This window comes from Argiope bruennichi, chromosome 7, assembly GCF_947563725.1.
Source record: "Argiope bruennichi chromosome 7, qqArgBrue1.1, whole genome shotgun sequence".
Taxonomy (NCBI): domain Eukaryota; kingdom Metazoa; phylum Arthropoda; class Arachnida; order Araneae; family Araneidae; genus Argiope; species Argiope bruennichi.
In genome coordinates this window covers 55,589,169-55,616,946 of record NC_079157.1, presented here as the reverse complement: position 1 = coordinate 55,616,946, position 27,778 = coordinate 55,589,169, and the positions used below count along the sequence as shown (strand labels likewise).

The 27,778-nt window shown below is 29.2% G+C and overlaps 1 protein-coding gene across 1 annotated transcript in view; it reads left to right on the top strand.

Annotated features, from left to right (window-relative positions):
- The window catches only part of LOC129975633 (transcription initiation factor TFIID subunit 1-like), a 28,193-nt gene extending 9,135 nt beyond the window's left edge, over positions 1-19,058 (top strand). Inside the window, exon 2 of the mRNA XM_056088719.1 lies at positions 12,637-19,058. Coding sequence (XP_055944694.1) covers positions 12,692-17,485 — 4,794 coding nt within the window. The 5' untranslated portion in view covers positions 12,637-12,691 and the 3' untranslated portion in view covers positions 17,486-19,058. The remainder of the gene's footprint in view (positions 1-12,636) is intronic.
- Positions 19,059-27,778: the final 8,720 nt, after the last annotated feature.

Sequence of the window (27,778 nt, the reverse complement as noted above, 5' to 3'; positions counted from 1 at the left end):
AATTTTTAATATTCATTTCATAACTAAATAATCTTATGTTTGCTATAGATATTATTTGTTAATACATATCAATTGTCATCTTATTTGCGGTTGAGTGGTAGCTACAAAATCAAAGGAAAGATGTGGACGATAGTGTAACTAGTAATAGTAAGTATTTATTTTTTAAATATTAAACATTTTTGTAGTTTATCTTTAATGTATTTCACATTTGGAAGTATAATTTTCTAAATGTTCTATATAGAATTTTATGCTATAATTGAAACATTCAAAAAATTTTATTTGTAAATGAAAATATTTTTTTATATTGAGGTTTTTAAGATAAAAGGTATAAGATTTCAGCTTTTTTGCATGCAGCTATGTAATATCTAACAAGACGATTTATATTCATGCACATTTAGTTAAATTCAAAACTTTATGCTTAACACATGAACCGATCCTGTCTCTTTATTAAATAAGAGTATAAAATGCATATAGTAGAGTGTGTATAAAAATATAAAAAATATATGTATTCTTGCTGGATATGTATATATTTTTTTCTTTCTCACTTTATTTATAATGTACCATCAAATAATAAGACATATTTTAAAAACCTCTTATTACAGAAATGTATTTTTGCCTGTTTGTTATAAAAATTAAATAGAATTTCAGAATGGGAAAGTACTTTTTTGAATTTATTTTGGTTATTATGAACATATTTTAAACTGCTTGATATCAAATACACCATTCTACAAAGTTAAAATGGAAAATGAGTGAATGTGAAGCATTAAGTATTAATATTTGGTATTTATAATTTAAAAAAAAAAAATGTATATATGTGTTTCGGCATTGTGTAAAGTGTGATGTTTGGAGGAAAAGGCAGTGGAGACTTCAGAAGTTGGAAATGTACATCTAAAATTTTAAAGAGAAGGTAGTTAAAATTGCTTTTTCTAAGGTAACTTTAAAAAAAGTTTTATGAAATGGGTTTTTACATCATCTTAAATTTCAAGAAGTTACCATTTCTATAATGCTGATTTGACCTTCTGATATTTTTAATATATATATATATATATTTAAAAGTTAGTGTTACATATTTTTAACGGTTCCTTTCTTGTAATGAAATTAAAACCAATTTGATCGATAATGAAGCTACTAAATCCCATCTTTTTCCAATTATTAAAATTATGATAAGTTAAAAAAAATTTTTTTGAAGTAATTACTGTTATTAAAAGTAACAAATGATAAGAGTTTGCTCATTTCTAAACTCTGCTGATTTTTTGTGCTAAATGATTTAATATTTAATTTTCTTCATTTTTCTTTTAATTTCATGCTTTAGTTTTAAACAGTTTTTGTCAAGTTTAGTATATTTATGCAAAAACATTGAAATGGTCTTTCTGAATTCGATATTATTAAAAGAGTGATGTTAATTTGTGAGAATTTTTAGTACATCTTCAGAGACATGACGTTTTTGATTTCCATTTAATTTGTTCTTGAATGCGTCTTTTCCCAATTCATTTTATTAAATTATTCTCAAGACAGCATAATTTCATAAATTTTTTCAGACCAGATCATCAAAAAAATTTAAATTTCCTATTCTAAGAATCTTAAGAGTAAAAACTGTCTATAGAAATTTTAAACTACTTTGCAACTTTTGCTTAGGTCAGTAATTTAAATCTGCTTATAATGCCATTGAAAAAAAAATACAAATTAATTACTGTTAAATAAATATGTTAAATAAATTGGATAGCTAAAAGCAGTAAATAACTTCTTGCTGTTTAATATGACGATTCAGTGATGAGATTTTTAAATGTTTGCTTATTAATTTTAAGCAAATAAATTTAATTAAATATGGAAGAATTTAGATTTTTACTAGCCATTTTTTAAAGTATTTTAAAATTATATATGTAAATTTCAACTTTTATTCAATTTTCTTTTCTTTCTAATTTAATTAATTTTCAGATGTACTTCAAATAAACCTGTTCTTATTTTACTTCACAACCTTAATACTTGTATATATCTAAATTTAAAAATATATAAATATTTGTTTGATGTCAATAGTAAAAAAATTACAGGATATATTATGCCTATAAATGTTTTATTTAAAAATAATTCTGTAAGTCACATTATCTAAACCAGTTCTGATTAATGGATTAAAAACTAATTTTTATGTTCTTGTGGAAACAAAGTAGTTTGAATATAAATATGTTAAGGAGAAGTGTTACTCAGAATTATATTTAAAATTTTTAACCTCCTAAGATAAGTGTCTCTTGCATTTATTCAAGAATATGTATTAGGCCTCACAGGTCTGGATAGTTATTATTATTATTTTTTTTTTAATGAAAGACAAAATTATGCTTATGCTACAGTAAATAAAATTTAAAAGAATATTTTCAGATAAATATTTTTTTAAAATTATTATATTATTTTTTATAAACATGATGTAATATTTTTAAAACATTGCATTTAAGAATACAAAACTTTAATTGAAATTATTAATTATTGATGGAAAAAGGTTTTTGTATTATTAAATTCGAAATAAAATTTGGTTGGAATCTAATTTTAAATAATTTAATATTTAAATGACAGCTCGGGTATTAGGTTTCTGAACCCGGACACCTGTTTTCTGAGGTATGAAAATTTCTGGAATGCTTGATAACAATTTCCAAGTCATCTTAAATGCAGCTACTGTAAAAATGGAATTTTTTCATAGAAAAGCCATTTTTCTGTGATATATTTGTTAAGCTCTTATGCCTTGGAGTACTGATGCAGGTCCTTTTGGATTAAAACTAGAAAAAATTGCAGTATTTATTTTTCAGTTTAAATTACCATTTAATCAACAAGTACTTTACCTAATATATGTTTGATATAACTTAAATTCCAAGATTAGGATTTAAAAGCTGCTGCATATTACATTCCCAGTCACACTTTCAAAACTCCTCATTAATACGTTGAGAACCAGCTACTAGCCTATTATTATCCTTGCAGATAATCTTGTATCCATAGGTACTGCATTAATTGATTGGCAAATTTGATTGAGTGAGAAGATTGATTTTGACAGTTAAAATTTTATCCATATGTACTGTATTTACTAATAGCATCTTTCTTTAATTTTATGATAATATTTCAACTAATATATAATATCATATTTGAATTTGGCATAATTTTTTTTATACTCATGCTCAAACCTTAAGAAATCTTAAATTAATATAATACATGAATGTCCGAAATAGAATAAGAACAGGTCTTCTAAAATTAACTGTAATTAACCTTTTGATTTATTTCTACTTTCATCTTATCTCTTGATTCTATGAAAATTAAAATGTAAATATTCTGCTGTTGGAAAAATACAAGGAATTTAATGATTAGTTCAATCTAATTCTATGGTTAAAACCTAAGTGAAATTATTGAATTTAGACATTTTGCTACCCTAGGCCCATGCATATTTTTTTTTTTTATCAGTTTGACAGACATTTATAAAAATTGTAGTAATTGAGCGTAATGAAGAAAATATCCTACTCTGTTATACTTGAAAAATTGCTAGTACTTCCTTAAATTTTATAATTTATTAGAATTTTATTTTAGAATTTATATTTCTGACAAAGTTATTTAGCTCTGGGCTAATAATAGTTTTTGATTAAACCTGCCTGTTGTCATGATCTGCCACGTGGCACCAGACTATTACATAGTTTGCCAAGTTGCAATCTTCTACTCATTGAAAGCATTAATAGGTTATAAGTGAATATGAATTTTGCTATGTCTTGTGAATTAGTAAGATGGGCACTGACAATTTTTTTATGTTTAAGTGTAAAAATGTTTGAAATAAGTTTTTTTCTTTTACAGTTTATAAAATTCTCTAAGCATTTCATTATATTAAAAAAATATCTATTATTAAAAACTTATCAAAGTGAGATTTCATGCTAGCATTATATAGAAATCTGCTATAGTCACATCACTGATGATTGTGCTTCAGTTTATATTAAGACTAGAGAAAAAAGATTTATAAACTAAACAACTTTAATATAATCTAGTTTTTAATTACATAAAATAGAGATACCTGATATTTAAAGTGAAATTCTTTATAAATATATCAATTGTATTGAAACATATCAATGTATAATTGTCTTTGTTCCATCAAATGAATTGTTGGTTATATTGGCAATTTTTCTTTTCATCCATGACTTAAATATTCTATACAATTATTTGGAAAGAGAAAAATTAAATAGTATGGTGACAAAATGTTAGGTTAGTTACACTTTTGTCTCTTTTTTTAGAACAGGTCTGATAATGAATAAATAACATGCACTGGTAACATGCTAAACCATCTATTGATTGAAAGTATAAAAAAAATAAGGAAATAAGAGGGAAAAAAGTGGATTAAATGCCCTCCCCCCCCTTTTTTTTCCTTCTATTTCTTATATGAAAGATTCATTTTTATACAACATGCAGTATAAATTTCTGTACCTGCTTTTTAAAAATTTAGCTGAGTATCTGCTTCTTACTTAATCACACTATTATTTATTCAAAAGTATTTTCTGGTATTTCTTAAATGTCTTAAAATAATTGAAATTAGATGTTTAATTTTTGTTTGTCATAAATCAATATCTGTAACATCTTTGGTGTAAGTTTGAGTATTTCATATGATCCTTTTGTGCCTATATGATGGAATTTTAGAATTTTATATTCTTTTTGTTCAGAATGTATTTACTTTAATTAAAATAAATTCTTTTAATTAATATGAATTATTGAACTAAAAATTGTGATATAGTTGTAATAAATAGCCTTGAAAATTTTTTATGCATCTTTTTAATGTATGTAAGAATAGAAATATAGTTATAATTAAATTTTCAATCACAATGTGACTAATCAAAGTAAATTTTGAAATTAATATCAATTTATTTAAGGAAAAATTAATTCGTCTTAAAGTGTTTTGGAAAAAACTATTTTAATTGAGAAATTTTAATATAAAGCTTTTATCTATAATTCATTGTTTAGGTGCCATATAACATTAAAGAGTTACTTCATCCTTAAAAACTCCAGAGAAGTAGACAAAAATGCTGCTGCAAGCAGAGATCACATTATGAGTGTCAAGCTTCCACATTCAAGTGGCACATATTCTGTCATTCATAATGGCGTCATTGTTGGTTAACCAATAGTTATTAAGGTTTCATTATTATACTGCCAGAGGAACCAAGAGTTTTCATATTTGCATAGTCATATCTTCTTTTGTACTTGAATTAGTCCCCTGGCAGGGTAGTACTATAAAAGTCAACTATTGCTAAGTATATATGAATGTTAATTTTAACAGAAATATTAATACTTTAAATTATTAAAGTTTAATATTATACCTAATAGAAAATGAGTTACTGTAATTGCCATATTACTTTTTATTTTTGTTATTACAGAATTAAAATTTTATGAAAAGAAAGTATTGAAAAATGCCACTTAATAATCTTCCTTTTATTCTTTGAACAAATATAATTCCTAAATTTCTTTTTGGATAAGACAGAATTATAATATTTAGTCTCTTAACAATGTAGTTTTCTTTCTTATTTTTATTATATTATGAGCTGAAAATTTAAATTCTGAATGGTTAGTTTTACTTTCTATTTTTCAGATTTGCTTTATAAAGCAGATTTAGCTTAAAAATTATTGTAGATTTTCCATCAGCTTTGTTCTTAAGCTTTGTTCTTTGTTGTTGTTATTTAAATCAGCTGCTTGTTTCATTATGTAATATATTACATAATATATGTAAGTATGTTATATACTAAATGACTACAATATCAGGAATATATTACTGAGCAGTTCTAAACATGTTGAACATTTTCTAGATTTTATGACTTCAGATATTTTTCTTAGCTGGAACTCTAGGTTGCTGAGGAGGAATATTAGTCCATGCTATCAAACTCTCTGATTTCTTCAGATTTTATGGTTATGTTTTGAAACTTTGAACAGATGTGCCTACAAATAAACCATATATGAACCCTTCCATTTGCTTAATAGGGGAGGGGGAGATCTATGTCTAACCAGGCAATATTTTTTCATTCGTTTAATGTCCAATGTTGGTTTTTGTTTAGCTCTCAGTAGTGATTTCTGTAAGTTCTGTAATGAAAGCAAAAGGATTCTTGTGGGTTTTTGCTGTGAAAACCAGTTTATTGCGAAAACTGTCTGGTAAAGAGCATATAATTAATGCTTTGCACTGAATCTTAGTTGTATTGCATTGTGCTTTTCTGTTACTACTCATAATGTGTATCAGTCATCTTGTATCTCTTTTATTAGATAGGAAGTTTTGGCTTTGATTCTGCCTTTTGTTTGAATTTCTTGGACTTAAAAGATACTCTGAAAATTTCTGTTACATCAGTAAAACTAAAAAGGTTAGCATTTTGTAAATAGTTGGGATTCGTTTTTGTTTCCAATCCAAATATGTCATACTCAAAGTCATTTAAATGTTTTTTCCATTAACAGCTGATACGCAGTGTTAACCAGTAACTAACTATTACGACTTTTTAAAAAAAATCTTAAATTCGATTTATATTGTCAGCATGTTGCAGGGATAAGTTGAGTATGAGAGAATAGTGTTCCTGATGTTTTGGTCATTAAATAATCAGTGTGCACATTTATTGTAAGGTGAGATCCTTAAATCATGCTGATTGCTTTATATTCTTAGATTTGAAGTATTATTATTTTTTACTTTCTTAGCAAAAATCCTATGTAAGAAATGTTTAGCTCTTTTTTATTACTTAAAATACAGTAAGATTCATTTAATAAACATTATCAGTCTGATAGATCTGAATTGATTGATAATACATTTTTAATGTGTTCTGAATAAAGATTCTTGATTTGCATTTTTCTTACTCCTGCTTTGAATGTTCAATTTCTATTGTACAAATAAGAACAAAATCATTAAGTCCTCAAGGCTGCCTAAAATGAAGAGGATATAATTTTTTCCCCTACATTTAAAGCTTTGAAAACAAACTGGAATTTTTTTTTTAAATAAATAGAAGCCTTCAGCAGATAGTCAACAAATTGATGCCTAAAAATTTAAATCCTGATGATGGATTTGGTTAGAATGAAAGAATGTGTGGAAAGCATGCATAAATGATAGCTTTGAGGATTGACTAGTAACTTAGCTTAAGAATTGTTGCTTCAATTAGTAAATTATTATGTATTCTGGAGAAGGGTGGGTGGGCTAATTGCATTCAATTGTTTGCTGTTGGAGATGAAGCTTTTTATAGCAGAAATTAAACGCATTTCTTTCTTATTCTTAAAATTCATTTAGAAGGTGTTTATTAAAAAAGTTGAATTGAATGTTAATTTAAGAAACCGTTCCAAACATTATTATAAGATTGAAGAGGCCAGGGATTTGAATTTTAGCAAAGTGTGAATGTGTTTCTCATGGTGATAGTTATTTTTCCAAGCAATTTATTTTATTTTTACATTTACTTGTAAAGAGAAAACTTTGACGATTTTTTTTTTTCACTGTGATAATAACAAAACCGCAAATTCAGGATGAAATATTTTCAACTTCTAGTCACAATTTTTTTTAAAAAAATCTCTCAAATAACAAAACAAAAAGTTATTGGCAACTATAAAAAAAAAAAAAGAAACTTTTTCAAAAATTACAAAACACATCTTGAATTATAATATTTCTAAGTTAATATTTAAGGTATCCGAACAGATTCGGAGTACTTTTTTAGAAAAACATGGTGTAGACATACTTTAACCATATTTCTGGGTTTAAGACTATTCAAAATTAGTAATAGGATGCCAATATTTGAAATAAACATTAAAACATTTTGAAAATTGTCATTTAATTGCATAAATTTAAGCAAATTCTTTAAAAACTTCAAATTGGCTACACCAAGAACTATTACTCTCATCCGAACAAAACTTATACCGAAATAAACTACATAGCTTTCTCTAGGGAATGATCTACAATCGTATGATTATAATAATAAATAAAAATTTTAGAACCAGTCGAAGAATTTATCATGAAATTTTTAGTAAATTTATGACGTTATTGTTCAAACAATAGGCTGTAAATTAAAAAAATATTCCCTCAATCTAAATTATTTTTGTTCATTCCCTAGAAAATAGTATAAAGACAAAGTCCACAAAATTTCATAGTAATATGATAATTATATTTTGAGTTATTTGATTTGAAGTAAGCAAAAAATAAGAAAAAAAAATCAATTTTGAGAAAAATGGGTTTAAAATATACACTAACGTGTTTTAATGATAAATTATGTGTGTACATACTTAAAATTCACCATCATTTATAGGTTATACCATCATTCTCCTCAGCATTTAATAATTTCCCTTTTTAACCATTTTTTTTCTGGAACTTTTTGTGTTTGGCAGTGAATGCCGCCTGGATTTGTATCTTCTGTTTTTGTCGAGCTTAGCAAATGCTCCAACTGCATTTGCACTATTATATACTCCAATAACCTTAAGGACATTCAGTAATCCTCTGAAACCTTCGTTAAAATGTATTATAGACATAAATACTCCTAATCCGAGGATTCGGAGCTCAACAAAGACATTTTTAGGTACAAATTTCCACAAAACACCGCTAAAACTCTCATTGACATTTTTTATTTTGCAGTGTAAAAAATATTCCGTATTTAAAACTAAATTTGTGTTTATACAAATTTTTAACATATTTTTGACCCTTTAAATTGTTTCAGTTATTTAAATGATCACTTCCGGTTTACCGATCATTTTAAAGATTTTTTTACTTCAGACCATTTATGCTTTGCAGCATCTGCTTTGACAGTGCCTATTTTAGCATTTGGTTTTAGCGCCATTGTATGTGAGCGAGCGCGCGCTTTTTAATTCTCAATTTTGAGGATCATTTGACTGTCATTAAAATAAAATATTAAGTTGTAAATTACCCGTCTTTCAGGACCGATCACTTTTGTAAAGGTGGTGTTGGCAGAGAAAAAAATCTATGGAACGATTTAAAAAAAATTTCTTTAAAGACAAAATAACGGGATTTAAAGTAAACGTTAAATATATTTAATGAAAACTGTTTAAATATGTTTATTTCACATTGGATAGAGTTCATGGATCAGGACGAATACCTGTGGCATATTTCACCGTAACTAGAAAAATACTGTTTTTATTGCCTTTAAAGCTATGTATCATAATGGGAAAGATGGATATTAGATATAGGATAGATAGGCCTCTTTTAGATATGGTCCAATTTTTTCCCTTCCCCCGAAAGGTTTCTTCACATCTGGGATGGAGGGGGGGGGGTAAGAATTCAGCATGGTTATTCTCGGATGTGAAAGAAGTGCCGTGGAATGTTGCCAGGGTCACAAAAATATCACCAGGATCAATTAGACTGACCATCTGTAAAGACAGTTTCGGATTTTGCAATTATGTTTTTGTAGCATTCTCAAACAGTAACATCATAATACGTCATTTTGTCCCTTTACCATATTAGAATTTACGTTATAAGTTCACCAAAAAAATGTACAAGGTTAGTAGTCCGAAAAGTGAGTGTTTTAATTTTTAACAATGCCCCCCCCCCATATTGGGATTCGGATGCCTTGCCACACTACACAATCCTCATATGGCCGATCCGACCCTGCTTTCTTTGATTGGGCAGTTTTGCAATGGCGAATTTTTCCGAAGAGTTCTTTTTCAGATATTGAAGGAACTTTTGATTACCTGATTATAATGTTACGAATCTGTGATGAGGCTTTCCAGCATAGTTGGTTCCATAGGAGGTCCCAGAGCTTGGCGACTTTGGCGCCAAAATAGATTATACCCGAAACATCGAGAATTTTCCTGATCTGTCCAGTAGGAACGGAGATACGCCTCGAACGTTCCTGATTGGTTGAGAGGTTTCTAGCTCCGCCTCCTGAGACCTATAAAAGGAAGGAGCTGCAGCTGCCGGAGAGTCGTCGTGAACCAGATCGGAGAGTTGTAGTCGGAAGCAACGGTGAAGAACTCGTCATTCAGGGACTAGCGGAGCAGCGACGGAGTGGAGCTGCTGTGTATACTGTTGTATGCTGCACGTCTCGGCTGAAAATAATCGTCTTTGTGCTGTCCTGTGTGTCTTCGTGTAAATAAACGTCGTTGTTTTATTTTCTACTGCCGCCTGGTGATTGAGCGTTCTTCACACCATATAACTCCCACTATCCAAACGAACCCCCGGGAAATTTCGTAACAATAATATTAACTGAACTCTTGGCTCTAAAGTTGCATAATTATTAAGATTCTATAATTTCATTTTCTTAATTTGTCTTGTTGTGAAATGATATATTGCATAATTGAGTGTAGAAAAATTAAACTTATCTTTAATATTTTGACTGAAGAAAGTATTCATATCAGATGTCATTAATTGCAAAGCAGGGAAAGAGTATTATTTATTAAGTAGTATTTGACAGAACAGGTTAAACATAACTTGTATTATGTTAACCTTGTATCTCCCTAGTAAATTCGATTGCTAAGTGGTGATATAAGGTAATTTTTTTTAAATCCAAGAACCAAGTTTAATTTCTTTATTGAAAAAGAATATCATGCTCCAAACTTTTGATTTTATTCAATTTTCATGTGAAATTTGATTTCGTGAAAAATAATTTTTATAATATTCACTTATGCTTGAATTGTTTATGTTCAGTGGTTCCCAAACATGCTCCATTGGGAATGATAGTGATTCCCACTCTTTGAAGAATCGTTCATTCTTTCTTCACAGGGTCGCTGCAAGATATTGTATAAACTTAATTATTTTAACTATATTTTTATTTCGTTTTCATAGGGGATGACATTTTACAGGTTATTTGTCATATCGATTAAGAAATATACTTTGGAAATAAAAATATCGATAATTTTGCATGAATTGTATATCAGTTTATTGTTATTACTCAAGCAGTTTAAATTTGTATTTATTATTGCAGAAGTAGATATTGGGTTGGCAGTTAGAATGATTATGGGTTTAAAATAAGAAGGAAATTCAAAATTATTACTTGAAAATATAACTTCATTAAATTATTGTCCTTTTTTTAACAGTGACACTTTCCCATTTTTCAGTTAGTGTCATATTTCCATATTCATAAAACTTGTGCTTTTGTTAACAACAACAACAACAAAAAATGATATGAAATTTTACATTATCTGCGTCACTAAAATTTTACCATATAAGAAATTCTGCAATGAATAGAATATAAATAGATTCTTGAAGTAAATAGAAATCTGAAGGCGCAAGGCCAGGATTATATGGTGGATGTGATTGCGCACCCCAAACTAAATCCAGAAATTTTTGGCAAGTGACCAAAAATATGTGAAATCATATTGGGAAACACACCTTTACGGCTTGCCAATTCTGGCCGCTTTTCTTGAACTGCATCGTTCAATATGGTTTGTTGTTGAACGTTGATGTTTGACTTCATTTGATATTTCGGTAAAAGTCTTAGAGTGCAGAATTCCTTTATGATCCTACCAAACTGACAGCATAATTTTTTTTTCCCCTGCGCTGTTTATCATGCTTCACCCACGGTCTTTTCCAATTAACATTCTTATAAATTATTCCCATTTTGTGATTAGTAATCAGTCGTTCCAGAAATGGATAAATTTCATTGCATCTCAGAAGCGAACCGCAGATGTTAATACGTTGTGTCAAATGAATTTTCTTAAGCTGATAAAGGATCCATAATTCAAATTACCTAACATAACCAAGCAGTTTAAATTTTGAATGTTTGTAAACTAACTGCGCTTCTCTGCAATCTCACGCTATGATGATCTGAATTGACAATGACCTTGATATAGCTGTTATCAACTTACCAGGACAGTCAAATTGTGATATATTTTTGAGTGAAAAAATCTTCGGAACGAAATTTGGCAAACCAATTTTGATACTATCATTTTTTTTTCAATGTCTCATTGCCATAAAATGGTATCTATAACTTGTATGCTTACAGTGCATTCTTGTGTATTCAGAAATAATATAATTAAATATGCCTGAAATGTGCATTTTGTTCTCTCATTTTTAAATTGGGGTGAAAAGGAAAATAACTAATTCTCGATATAATTGTCTTGCTTATTAAAGGTGGAAGTTCAGACAACAAGAAAACAATATATAAGTTTGGCTCTTTGAATACACTTTCAAAACAAAGAATGTAGGGAAAATAAAAACCCACCTGCCGATAAAATTCGCTATTGTTTAGTTGCTAGACCAATAATCAGATTGGGTTGTCACCTGGCAAATAATTTTTTAAAAAATTCGCTGTACGAAATTAAGATTTAGTTGTTAACAGAAGAGACAAGGTCTCTTACCAGGCAGGCTTAACTTCATTTTTGGCAGTTTAACTTCACCATTTGAGAAAAAATATAGTGAGCACAAGCTCATCAACTCATTGATTATATTTATTAAAAGGTTATTTTATAAATTTTTAAAATATTTTCTAAAAGGTACTTTATTCATATTTATGTAATCTATGCAAAAATTGACTTTATTTGTGAAAAGTACTTATTGCAGTTTCACATATTGTCTCTTGGTAGAGAAAAAGAATGAAGTCTAGATTCGCTAAAAGTTCACAAGTTTGTTAACCACTGTCTTAGTACATATTTATAAAAGCAATGCAATTTTTTAAAAAGTATTCATTTATTTTTAAATTCTGTATTTTATAGTTGTTTTTTTTTCCTTTTCTTTTTTAGCTGGGTGTCTGAAAACTACAGAAATGCTTTACATGTTGTGATGTGATTTAAAGGAATGGAAGAGGATGAAAATACGAGTAGCGATGGCTCTGTGCCTAATTCTCCATCAGCCATAGACTACTATGATATTAATGAATTGTGTGATGACGAGGAACAGAATTGTTCTTCAAACAATACTGAACAAGAAAGTAAAGATTTTATAAAAGAAATTAAACTCACTTTTCAGGAAGTCTCTTCTGTTGAAACACATTCTGATAGACCACTTGCTTCTGTTCTTCCAGAGAAATATAAGGATGTAGATGCAAAAGATTATTTTTCATTTTTCAGAGATGGAACTTTAAGATTTTTAAAATTATTTGGCCCAGGGAAACCATCAAGCATGCCTGATATTTGGCGCAGTGTAAGAAAACGAGCAGTTGAAAATCCTATAGTTCAACAACAACCAGTAAAAGAACTTGAACTTGAAGTTGAATCTGACGAAGAAACTCATTTTATGCTTTATAATGAACCGGCAGCTGGTAGTTCTACTAATGGATCATCATTTGATAGTAAAATTAATAATTCTTGGAGATTCGGGCCTGCCAAACTTTGGTATGATATGGCTGAAGTACCCGAAACTGCCGAAACTTATGATTATGGTTTAAAATTGAAAGATAGTTCATGCGCAGGTGAAGATGGGAACAAAGATGATTTACCATCTGATGCATACTTGATGGTTACTCTTCAGCCTTGGGAAGATGATGTCATATGGGATGGAGATGAAATCAAAGAAAAAGTAATGAAAGATGCTTACAATCCTAATAAACTTGCTGGGTGGATTCCTGTAAGTGCTGATCGGACTATGTCAGCTTTTCGTGAACACTGCAAAATCATATCTAGTCAGTCAGATAATGAACGATTTCTTCAGTATACGAATAGAAATTTGATGAAGAATGACAAAAAAATTGTGACTCAGTCGATATTTCCTGCAGAAAATGAAAAGCTTTTGTACGATAATTGGGAAGATCAAATCATTTGGGACAGTGAAGCTATGAATACAATTAGTTATCCCAAACCCGTTGAAAATGATCCTGATATAATAGTAGAAATTCCTGATGACAAACCTCCCCCTCCCACTTCTCCTGAGCTTACTAAAGATCGGAAAGATAAAAAATTCCGTCCTATGCTGAAAAAGCCCGAAGAAGAGGAGGAGGAGGAAGATTCTTGTGCTACCGTAAAAGATAATTTTTACAATATTTCTAATGATGAATATTATAATCCTAAGATAACTCAAGAAACTGCATTGAAATTTGGCAACAACTTATTGCAACATTCCATTCCATCTCTGGAATTGCACAGCCAGTTATTTCCAACTAACTTTTCGAAAGAACAATTGCGCCGCTTTCATCGACCTGCTTTAAAAGATTTTCCATATGGTCTTACTTCTCGTTCAAAATTTCATGGTGTTCAGTCTCTTTCTAGGTATATAAAGGAAAAAGAGCTTGCAAGACAAAAGGAATCGGAAGCGGCAGGTGGGGGTGAAATGTTTTTTATGCGTACGCTTTCTGATCTAAGTGGTAGAGATGGTACTCTAGTACTGTTCGAGTTTTCTGAGGAGCACCCACCTTTACTAAGTCAAGTGGGGATGGCCTCTAGAATTAAAAATTATTACCGACGAAAACCTGGCAAAGATGCTTCTATGCCTGACTATAAATTTGGGGAAATAGCATATGCTCATACTTCTCCATTCCTTGGAACTCTCCAACCTGGCCAAAGTTTACAAGCGTATGAGAACAATTTATTTCGAGCCCCTGTTTATGAACATTCAGTCCAAGAGACAGATTTCCTCATAATACGGACTAGAAATAGATATTATATTCGGGAAATTAATGCTATATTTGCGGTTGGGCAAGAACTTCCTCTTGTTGAAGTGCCTGCTCCTAAATCTGAAAAAGCTAACAGCTTTATTCGAGACTTTCTCATGGTGTATATATATCGTCTGTTCTTAAAGAGTCCGGACATTCCTCAACGAGTAAGAACGGAAGTTGTAAAGGCGGCTTTTCCTATGTATAAAGAAACTAGTATTAGAAAACGCCTTAGTGTATGTGCTATTTTCAATCGGACTGGTTGCGACTCTAGATACTGGGTGATAAAAAATGATTTTCGCCTTCCATCTGAGGAAGAGATTCGTGCGCTTGTTTCTCCTGAACAATGCTGCTGCTTTTATAGTATGCTTGCAGCTGAACAGAGATTGCAAGATGCTGGTTATGGTGAAAAGTTTCAGCTCATGCCTGAAGATGAAACTGACAGCTTACAGAATAAAATTGCTGATGAGGTTAAAGCTGCTCCTTGGAATACTTCTCAGGCTTTTCTTTCAGCAATAAAAGGCAAATGCCTTTTGGAGCTTTGGGGTTCTGCAGATCCTACTGGATGTGGAGAAGGTTTCTCCTATGTTAAAATACCAAATAAGCCTCAGATATCAAAAGATGATAGCAATGGTCAAAATCCTACTAAGCGCCTTGTCAAAGGTACAGATGCTGATTTACGTAGACTTTCTTTAAATAATGCTAAGAAGCTCTTGAAAAGCTTTAATGTTCCTGACCGTGAAATAAAAAATTTGACGCGTTGGGAAATTGTTGATGTTGTGCGTACTTTATCAACCCAGCAAGCCAAAATGGGCGAAGATGGTATTACAAAATTTGCAAGAGGCAATCTAAACAGTCAGTCTGAATATATTCGAAGGTATAAAGAAGAATGCCAAAGATTATTTGAATTGCAGAACAAAGTTCTTTCATCCGTTGAAGTTTTGTCAAGTGATGAAGATGCAAGTTCGGAAGATGAATCTGATTTGGAAGAAATGGGAAAGCACATAGAAAGTATTATTTCGAATAAAAAATCCGCTAAAGAACTTTCACTTGAAAATGAAGAAGCAGAAAGGAAGGAATTGCAGAAGTTAATGAATTCAGGTGTGTCTAAAGAAAATCAAAAAGAGAAACCTGATCTAAACAATGGTAAGACATATGAGGGCAAGATTTTACGCATATATCGAACTTACAGAAATCCTGCAACTGGTGTTGAATATGAGCGCACAGAAACTGTTAGGAAACCTGACATAATGCAGATGTATTTAAAAATTCGTGAAACTAAAGATACTGCTTTTATTCGCAACTATTCTCTAGATGAAGCTGAAAAAGAAGAAATTCGAAAAGAAAAAAGACGTATTCAGGACCAGTTACGTAGAATTAAAAGAAATGAACTGAAACTGCAAAATGTAGAACCAGCCAAAAAGAAAATAAAATTGGAATCCCCTGCAAATTTGAAAGTGAAATGTGGGGCGTGTGGTGCCTCTGGACATATGCGAACAAATAAATCTTGTCCACTGTACGCATCATCTCCTTCTCTTCCACCTATTGCTGTTGCAATGACCGAGGAGGAAGAGGAAGAAGCTGTGGAAAAAACTGCTGCTTTAGATGAACCAGATTTACTTAAAATTGATGAAACAAAGATTATTATTAGTACTAAAGTAGTTAAACATGATGCTGAACTTCGCAAGAAATCGTTAATTTTAAAGATTCCAAAAGATGCAATTGGTGGATCTGCTAAAAAGCGACGCACTTACGATGAACCTACATCTGATTATTTGAGCACTCCAAAGGTAGTGAATCGTAAGCGAGTTGACCCCCTTGTTTCAATAAATTTGCTTTTTGAAAAGATACTTTCAGAACTGAAAAATCTACCAGATACAGAGCCTTTCTGGAAACCTGTAAGTGCCAAACAAGCTCCAAATTACTATGATATTATTGATAAACCTATGGATCTTTTTTCTATGAAAGAAAAAGTTAGAAAGCATCTTTATAGAAGTCGTGAAGATTTTATTGTAGATTTGCAGCAGATTCTTGACAATAGTACTTTGTACAATGGAAAGCAGAGCATTTTCACTCTCACTGCTGAGAAAATGTTGGAGCATTGCTTTACATTGCTGGCAACAGATGAGGCAAAGCTTATGGATTTGGAAAAGGCCATTAATCCCCTTCTGGATAGTCCCCGAGTTGCTTTTAATTTTCTTTTAAATACTATTGTGTGTGATTATTTAAAAGCTGTGCCTGATTCTTGGCCATTCCATAAACCTGTGGATAAGCGACAAGTGAAAGGTTATTATAATCTGGTTGAACATCCTATGGATCTCGAAACTCTTATTAAGAATTGTAAATCTAATAAGTACAAAACAAAACTCGCCTTTTTTTCAGATGTGGAATTGATTCACACAAACAGTAAGGTTTACAATGGTGAAACAAGCCAGTTTACAAAAACTGCTCAGGAAATTGTGAATACTTGTCGTGCTTCATTAGAGTTATATGCTAAGGAGTTGGATAGGTTTGAACTAGAAATCAGAGGAATGGATGATAATTCCCCTGAAAATAGTCCGAAGTCTACACCATCCAGGAAAATAAAATTTGTAGTTAAACCACAAAACCATAATGGAATTATAGACAATGATATTTTTGTGGATGTTGAATCTTTTGATACGGGTGCAAAAAGTTCAAGTGAAAAGGATTATAATTTTTTCATGAACAGTGATATAAATGGAGAAAGCTTAAAGGGATTCCCAATAGAAGAATCAAATTCATCTTTCATTTCTTCAGATTTTGGCTTAGAATATGTTTCAGAACTGAAAAGTCATACTGCTAGTCCATCAATTCCCACCAATATGCAGAGCTTATTACCTATGAATGGAATTTCTATGATAGAAAATACTAATGATGGTCTTGAAAACATGGAGCCTTATTTCCAAACCAACTGTGATACCATTTGTGATGATTTAATGCTAAGTTCAGATACCGATGAAGAAATGCAAACTGTGAATTCATAACTATTATTAAATGTAATTATTCCTGACATCTGAATTTAAACCTAATTTTAATACAAAATGATAGGAAAGTTGATTTCATTTAAAGGTTAATTGAAACACTATAATATTTTTAATACTAATATTTTTGCTAACGCATAAGTTGTAATTTAAACATAGATATCTTTGTTTTTATATTTCTTATTCGAACACTTAAAAACTTTTTGAGTTTTTATGAAAATAAGGAATTTCAACTTAAAAATTCATTTGTTAATTCCCTGTGTTTTGTTTCTGTCTTTGTTTGTTAATCTGTTTATATTTGGACTTGTATATTCTTACTATGTGTATATAATACATATAGTTTTATAATGTATGTTAAGAGTTCCTATTTGATGGTGCTAACTCATTTCATTATTTATGTACAATTGTAGACATTGTATTTATTATTTGTATAGAATCATGCTATGAGGTTCTTGCATTTATTAAATACTCAAAGCCATATTAGGAAATTTTAAAAGAATTTCATTATTTTTGAAAAGTTTTTTAGAATGAATAAAAGAGCATTAATTGTGATCACTATTTCTCCTAAATTTGAGAAATTTATTAATGATGCAGCTGTTTAAATGTATGAATTTTTTTATTTACAGAACTTAGTTTGAATTACTATGGCAGCCAAATTTAGTTTTAATGAATTATAAGATATTAATAGGATACTTTTTTTTCTTTCATAATTTAAACAATATTTTTTTTTTCTACTTTGTTTGCTATTTATAATTCAGCAGTCCTTTATAAGGGTATAGCATTTTGTGCATAAATTGCATTTATTATGTTTCTTGAATTTCAAATTTTTTGGATTTCTTATGAACTTCCTGTATTTTTTTAATGTTTTGTTAAAATGCTTAAAATATTAATATATTTCGAATTAAAATCCTACTGTCACGCTTACACTTATTTGGTCATTTTGTTTTTCAAAAGTTTAATTATATGGCCAAAAACATATTTACTGGTGAGCATTTTATTCTGGAGAGTTTCCATTGCTTAATTTTGTTAGTTCAAGATTTGAATTTAAGAGTTAAAATTTGTAATAGGGAAAGGGGAGCTTTGAAAGAATTCTATGTTTGTTACTCCTTTTCTTGGAAGTTTCCTTTTTCTTCATTTTTGCAATTAAAGCATGTAAATCAAATAAGCAATTGCAGTTTTTATGAAAAATTAATTAAAATTTTTAATCAAATTATGTAAAAAGTCAGTAAATATTTCTCAAATAAGTTTTTTTTCTTTGTATGCAAATGACTATGTTAATCATTTCATTTAACACTTATATAAGTTAATATTATTTATATGAATCAAGAATTTTGCATTGGTAAAGATTATTAATAGTTATTAAATTGTTGTTTGAATTTTTTTTTTCTACATTCCTTTATTTTTGGCTTTTATTTTAATAATGCTATGAACCTCTATTCACAAGTGACTGAATGATTTTTGTTTGATTGGGTTGTATGTTAAAAAATAATTGTACAAATCATTCATAGAGAGCCCATGCCCATTAGCACCTTGTGTCTTTCATACAGAGAATCGTTTTCGAGTTTTTTAATAAAGAGTTGAGTTAATATTTGGTGGAGTCGTCCTTTTTTTCCCCAGTTTTCTTAATTTTTTTGTGAAATAACACATTCATTGTGCCTTATTCTATTAGTCTAAGAGGGCTATTTGCTCTTCTGCTGTGTATAGCATTAGGCACTTCTTTAAAAAGTTAAAACAAGTATATAGAAATACATATTACATTTTGTAACTGTACACCAATAATTAATTTCTAAACTATTATAGAAATATATATGTATATATAGTTGAAAAGAATGGAGAAATGGGGGTAGAATCATATTTCAGGTTGTTTGTGCCAGTAAATATATTTTTGAAAAAGTTATAAATTTTTATTTACAACATGGTTTTCCTAACTTTTAGTCATATTTAGTAAAAAAAAACAAAAAAAATAAATAAAGTATTTATATTTTTATGACATAAAAATTCTGTAAATTATTCTTTAAATGAAACAATAATTAAAATATAGGACTAAGAAGATAAGATTGAAGAAAGGATCAACTAAATAGTAATTATATATTAAATAGGTTTTTAAATCAGTAGTAATAGTATTCGGAAAAATGTTAGGTTAATACAGCAATACTTTTTTTCAACTTGCAAACAATTCCTTACAATATCTCCCAAAGTGTTTCAATTTTGCTCCAAATTGTTTGATAGGGGACCAAAAGTTTCTACTCATTTTTCCTTCACTTTACTACGAAGCATAAAGCGCTTGCGCAATTCTAAAATTGAAAACGCGCGATATTCATACCCTTTCTCAAGTTATTTGGGTTTTATACAGGGAAGAAGGATAATACATTTGTTAGGGAGTATAAAGGTATTATCCCCTTTGGAGTAACTATTCCCGCTAGTTTTAATATTAATTCGACACAAAACAAATAAAAACAGCATTTCGCATTAATTTATGAAAAACAGCAATTATTCATCGTAACAATTCTATGCTTCAAATGAAAGACAATTTCAATACGAACTTTGAGGGTTTATTTCTTTATTATTATTTTATGAACTTGGGTTTTATAAAGCTAGTTTCAAAAGATGAAAGATAAAATCTCATGTCTGAAGTTCATTTGATATTTGTCCGAAATTATTAATGCTATTAACTTTTGGAATGGAATAATCGAATTGAAAAAAGGGAAAATGAAGTGCAAAACTACTTGAATCCATTTTACTCTCCTTTCTCGGTGCACTTTTGAAAATCCGTTCAATTTATGCGAGGTGCTATGACAAATGAATATTTCTGAGTATTGATGTCTTATTTGTCGTGCAAGCTGCAAAATCTCATGAGCACTCCATTGGTAAAGAGTTTAGAAAAAATGTATTGAATAGATGGACAACTTGCGAGAATTCTTTATTTCTTATTAATCCTTTTCCTAGTTGCCGGTAGCCATCTGATTACGTTCAAAATTATTACGTCCGTCCCGGAATAGACCTCCTTTTGCTTCAGAATGGGACGTAAACATTGGAAAAACTGTCTCATTGCCGTTCCTCTCTCCAAAGTCTGTTAATTATGGATATTAACACTTGCTCGAAGAATTAGTGTTTGAATTTTAAACATTTACTCAAAAGGTTAAGAGATTGAAATGCCTCCTTAATCTTTTTTTCGCATATCTCTGGTTATTTTAAAACGATCTGTCTAAAATTTTATATCTGGTGATTTCTCATTAAGCACAATCAGTTAAAAGAGAGAGAGAGAAAAAATCAGCGATTGCAAATGGGAAATTTGAATTTTGTGTATAAAAATAAATATAAATATGATAAAATAAATATAAATAATATAAAATAAATAATTAATATAAATATATAGAGGGTCCCTTACGCGCATACAATGTACATATTTTTAGGGAGAACATTTTTCCAAATCGAATAGCATTTTTTTTTTTTTTTTCCTTCTCCTAAATTCAACTTTTATAAATATCAAGTGTCAGAATTCATTTTTGACGAACAGAACCACATGACGAGGGAGAATTTTTTAGTTAGACAGGTGAAAGCTGGTATATGAACAAAATGAGACATTTTTCTATGAAATTTTGGTCAAAATCCCTCTATGTGAAATCTGCCCCATTCGTGTACATGTGAACATTATAATTCAAAAATGCTAAGTACTAGTTGAGTAGAATTTATCATATAATTATATCAATATACGATATAATTATATCAATTTATTATCAGTTTTGTAGATCTTTTCAACTTTTGGACCAAATCTGTGTACGCTTTTACCGCCGTAGGACTGTACATTCACAAGCATATGAGTGCAATAACTCAAAAATGTAACAAATTAAATTAATTGAAATAAATGAAATTTAATATATTGACTTATCACCAATATTGCAGGTCTGTGTTATTCTTTGAATCCAACCGGTCTAAAGGAAAATGTTAAAAATACTACGGAACATAAAGTCTTATGCTAGTTTGCAGGAAGAACAAGGTAGAAAAATTTCGCTGGTTGTTTTTTAAATTACTTTAAATGGGTTATTCAAAGATTTTATAATCAGTATACATATCTGGAACATTTCAACGAATAGGCAAATTATTATGTTTTGTAAACACAGGAAAGTAACTTTTTATTTGATTTATTAATATGTTGTCTATTAAAGGCAATGCAAATAATATTAAAATGATAATTACAGCTAATTTTAAATTATTAGTTATAATTCTATTGTTCAATGACTTTAAAGATTTTAATCTCTCTTTCTCTTCATGTAGTATAAGATGAATGGTCTGTTTGCACTTCTTATTACACAAATCTGATTTTTGCCCGATCATGATGAAATTTGGCACATGTACTCTTCAAAACAAGAAGGAAGTCATTATTAATTTTTTGAAATCCCCAAATTAATTTAGATACAATTAAAAATTAAGAATTTTTTTCCCAATTATATCTTCTGAAAATATTTTTTTTTTTTTACAAAAAGGACTTTCTCACTAGGTTAAAACACAAAAACTTCCTTGTATGATGATACCAGTTTCTTTCCATACCCCCTCTAATTTTAAGAATTGAAAAAAACTAGTGGAAAAAAACTAGTGCAAAGCTTATAACATTATTTTTATTTTTAAGAATTTCGAACCAATTTTATTGTTCCATCAAACCATTCAATCACGTGCTTTTATTAGAATTAAAATTAAGATAAAAATTTACTTTGCTTATTAATTCTGAAGTAGGAATTTAACTTTCGCTTTTATTTCGTAATTTGAATGAATTTTAATTTGCAGGCGTAACAATTTATAATTGATTGATTTCATTAAGTTCATATATTTCGGCTTTATTAAGTGACAAGGTGAAATTTTAAATAAACACATTCCTTATTAATAACAGAAAATCAATATGATGGATATGCACAAAAAAATTCAACTTTTTGAAGCATTTTTAGTTTTTCCATAAAAATTCTTACAAAATAACTCTAGTTTTAATCAATCTGCTTTAAGTACATCCTATATTGGTATGATGTTTACTAAACACATAAAAGCATTTTTTTATTAATAAGCATAATATTTTTATTAATAAACATTTATAAGCATTCTTTAATTCTGTAATGATTTTCGCTTCAAAATATCTAGTGCCAATTAGTAATCTAGTCTAGATAATTGATAATTAATACACTCTTCATACGGAAGGAAATAAATAAACTGTGCAGCGATAAAAGTTATACAGAGTTGTTAGTCTATTAGCCGTTTTTATAAGCCTGTTAAAATTCTGACATGACATTTGCCGGTTTTTTAAAAAAAGAAATTGTTTCCATGAATAAAATTTACATACCTGAAATCCGATGATTAGTTACAGCCCATTCCATACCGTATATTACAGACATCAAAGAAAATTACGAGATATTTTTTAACAGTGATTGGGAAATTTTTAGTTGGCTCGAATGACCTTCATTCAAATTGACTAACTCTAATCTGAAAGTAATCTTGGTGTAGCTGCAAAATGAATTGGTAAAAAAACATGCTAGCCAGTACTCACAGCATGTTTATGCTTTGAGATAATTAATTGGTTGTTAACAATGATTTGCTAAAGAAAATATGCTGGCTTTGAATAGCTGCAAAATTTATAGAATCTTTCGTGGAAGTGTGATGTATGTTTCGAGTACTTTTTTTGTGTTATAAATTAGTAGAATTCATTTGGTGTTATTTGACATGATGTACAGTGGTGGCCAAAAGTGTGGACATTTTTTGAAAGTTTCACGTTTTTCAATTTTGCATGCTTGTAGAATATATTAATTTTTACTTATATACAAATGTTTATATATCAAATTGAAGGTAATTTAATGTAGAATTTAATAACAAAAACAGTATTACAATATCTGTATTAAAAAAAAAAGTTACGCTCATTTTAGTAAGATCTATCTTGGATTTGCGTTTTTTTAAAGTGATACACAATCAATACTTAGTAAGATAACCCTTATTTTTTAAGACAGCTTCACAGCGTCTTTTCATCGAGTGAATGAGTGTTTGGAGTTCCTTTTTCGTAATCACATGGTGCCAAGAATCAATTATAGATTCAATAAATTGTCTTTTATTGGATGGACGTTTTTTTCGTACAAGAATTTTCAAACGTCGCCACAAATTTTAAACTGGATTGAGATCAGGGCTGTTTCCTGGCCATGGTAATACATCTATGCCTTTATTTTGAAACCATGCTTTGCATACTTTTGCTGTGTGGCATGGAGCTGAATCCTGCTGAAAAATAAATGGTGCTTTGTTGGGGAAGAAATCCCTGATGGAAGGTATCAATTTTGGTTCCAGGACAGTTTCGATGTATTTTTTGGCATTCAGGATGCCATCAATCACTTGAATTCGGCTCACACCATCTGCAGACATACATGCCCAAATCATGGCATTTGTTGTTGATTTTATAGTTGCTTCAATGCAATCAGGATGAAGCACTTCACCTACTCTACGCCTCGCGTATTTTCTACCATCACTACCAAAGAGCGATATTTTAGTCTCATCGCTCCAGATTACTTGCTTCCATTGATTTTCTGACCATTTAATGTGTTCTTATGCCCACTTAACTCATTTTTCGCATTGCTTTTGATTTAAATATGTTTTTTTCCTTGGAATTCTAGCTTGTAATCCAAATCCTGATAACCTTCTTCTTATTGTTCTTGAACTTACTGCAATACCCGCTGCATTCATTTCACATCTAATGGCATCTGATGAAATTTTTCTATCTTGAAGGCATAGCCATTTAATTTTTCTATCGGCAGTAGCACTTGTGCATTCTTTTCGGCCTGATTTGGCCTTATATTCCACTGATTTCGTTTTTTCATAATGTAAACAGAACTTTCATACACCAGAACAAGTCAATGAACCACCAACTTGTCTTGCAATTTCAGTATAAGAGAGACCATTTTCTCTCAATATGACAATTCCGCTTCTTTTTGTAGATGTCCAATCAGTTCTTGTTGGTGACATAGTTTAAAATTAGTTTAATTAAAAAAAAAGGACTTAAAATATTCATAAACAGCAATACTCTATTTAATTGTACTAGTATGCATCATTCTGCAAAATATTTCAACAACAATAACTCTTTCGCCATCCAAATAACCTAAACTATAGTTACAGACATTTGACTGGTCCTCAGAACAGTGTTTGTGATTAGCTAGTACGCTTTTATTACAAAACACGTCATTATTCAAAATGATTTGTGTTTGTTTGCCCTACTAAAATGTGCGTAACTTTTTTTTGTAATACAGATATTGTAATACTGTTTTTGTTATTAAATTCTACATTAAATTACCTTCAATTTGATATATAAACATTTGTATTTAAGTGAAAATTAATATATTCTACAAGCACGCAAAGTAGAAAAACATGAAACTTTCAAAAAATGTCCACACTTTTGGCCACCACTGTATGTCAGCGAAATCAAATCTACAATACCATAAAATATGAAAAGGAATTAAAAAACATATTTATGTTGCTCGTTAGATTTTTCATTGCGACAGTGATATTGACGGATGAACTATAGAAGATAAAAATCGGAGCAAGTAACTGAAATATGAAGACAAGCTCAAAAAAGAAAAAAAAAAAAAAAAAAAAGAATAGGAAGTGAAATGAAAAACTTTCCTACAAGAGATACCATTAGAATTAAAAAATATACTAAACAATTTTCTTGATTTCTTTATTGTTTTTTAACCTTTATTTCTTCATAGTTTTTTAACTTGAAAACGTTCCAAATTGTAAAAAAGTGAAACGTATCTTCGGAGATCAACGCCTTCTGCTATGTATCAGTGAAGGGAAAAAGAAAGAAAACAGCCTTTGAACTCATCAGAAAAACAATTAATTAAAAAATTAATGAATAGTGATATTTTATTAATTTTTGTTTGAAATTAAACAGAATAATTTTTATAATTCGGAATATAAAAGATAACGGAATTAGAATGTTGAATGAGTTTTAATTTAAATTAATAACTTTTTTTCAGAAAAAGTGACAAAATTTTTTAAAATTTCTCAAAATTCAATAAATTACGTTAAAGGTACAAAACAAATTTACCTAGGGCAACAGTTGTTTGTTCTTTTCAATAAACACAGATTCGATTACACAGATATTATTAGAAATGATACACGGACAAATACTGTAAAAAAATCATCCTAAATAACGCAAAGCATTAAATTTTAAAATTCAATGTCCAAAATGCATTGAGTCACCATTACGAATATATGTTTGCCAAATTTTATGGTTTTAAATGGGATAGATTTGTTCCTACAGCGCAAACACATAAATATATATTTCCTTTTATAAGTATAGATATGGTCGCCAACAGAGTCATTATGAATTTCACTATTGCAGATTCTTAAATCTTGTTCCTTCGTGACATCTTTTCTAAGCGAAAAAATTTATAAGACTCAAAAATCATAAAATAAACTTGGAAATGATATCTTAGTTAATTTTAATATAAATAAAATTTAATATAATATAAATAATTCATGGATATATCTTCTATATCCATTTCTAAACAACTGGGCTTGAAAACTTTGTACACTTATTGTTTAAAGCAAGAAAAAGAACATGGAATTTTTCAAAATGCAAAAGATAATTAAATATTCAATTAATTACAAATTGACTGAAATTTTTTCGCACTAATTTTGGAATAAATTATTCCATAATACATAATTTTATACCATCTTAAAATTCAAAATCTTACCTATTCATTAAGACTTCGTTTCTGTGCAATTTCTCCCTTAATTTTTAATGAATGTTTTAGTAAATACTGACAATTTTCAAATTAAGTAATTTATAAATATTCTATTACTAGGTGACACTATCAATCGCTTTTACTTTATTTTTTTTATATTTCTGTTTTATTTTTTTAAATACTTTTTGGATTTATTGTTGAAGAACAAGAATACCCACGATAAGTTAATATAAGTTATTGCCAGAACACATTAGCAGAATTCTGGAAAAAAATTTAAAAGCTGAAGATTAATAAATTGCATCAGGAACAATTAACAATTTGGTCCATTTTTATGTTTTTTATTATTGAAAAATTATTTAATTAATTTTCTCAAAACATTCATTAAAACTTTTTTTTATTCTTCTATTTTTGTGAGCAAAATTTGAAGTATTTACATAACAAATATTATTAACTTAGAATGCAAATTAGTTATCGACGGGGTTTTTTTTTTAATTATCTGGTGCAAACTGATTAAAAAATGTTTCAGACGATAAAGGAATTTTATGTATTATTTTATTCAAAAGCAATTTTGACATTAAAAATATTTGATTCGAGAGATTTGTAATTCCGATTAATGTCGAATAAATCAGCTTGAGATAAAAAAAAAAAAAAAAAAAAAAGACAAGACAAAATTTGATTTAAAGTAGTGTTTTAGAAAAACCTTAATCAAATATTTCGAATCAAGATTATTTTCTTAACTATTTGAAGAATAAACGTTAAAGAATCTGAAAGAACTTACTGTAGAAGTTTTTATAAACAATTTGGTGTCAAAACTTAAAACTTAAGAAATTCAACACTAAATTGAACTTATTATAATTTTTTACGCTATATTAGAAAGGAGTTATTATATTTGAAAAGAAAAATTGAACGTTAAAATTTTTGTCTGTAGTATTTGAAACTGGTTCGTCATTATTCATTCTAATCTTGACCCAATAATTGATTTCTAAATCATTTCTGATAGGCATTTACTTTCAGCCGGGAAAATGCTCTAAATGATAAGAAGAATATTTTATGTTGTTTGAATCCTTTAATATATTGCTTAATAAATTACCAAATTTAACTTTGTATTCAGTCTCCTGGCCTTAACAGTTAGAATTAGTAAGATGTCTCAATAACATTTCAAGATAGGAGGATTGGAATCTTACTCTTTAGTTTATCGCTAAACTGTTATCCTGTTCACTATCCTGTCACTAGCTGACAGGATATTGAAGTTTTGAATTCCATTATGTTAGGACGAAAACCGTTCCGAAAAAGTGTCGTGTATTGATCAGTGAATCTCCTTCACAGTACTCTTTAAAATGGTTCTAAAGTTGTGAATTTTTATAAAGTTCCACTCTTCTGCGACTGTACCTGATTGAGTTAAACAGTGTTGAGTCAACTTAATTTTTAGGCGATTTAGAGCATTGAATGGCAGTTTTGAGAAAAATCTGCCAATTAATATAAAATGCTTCCTTACGAGGGCTATTGATTTCCAGCAACTTCGGTAATAACTTGATTGTAAAGAGGTGAAACTTTTTTGTGTAGAGCGTCAAGAACGTATTACTAACTG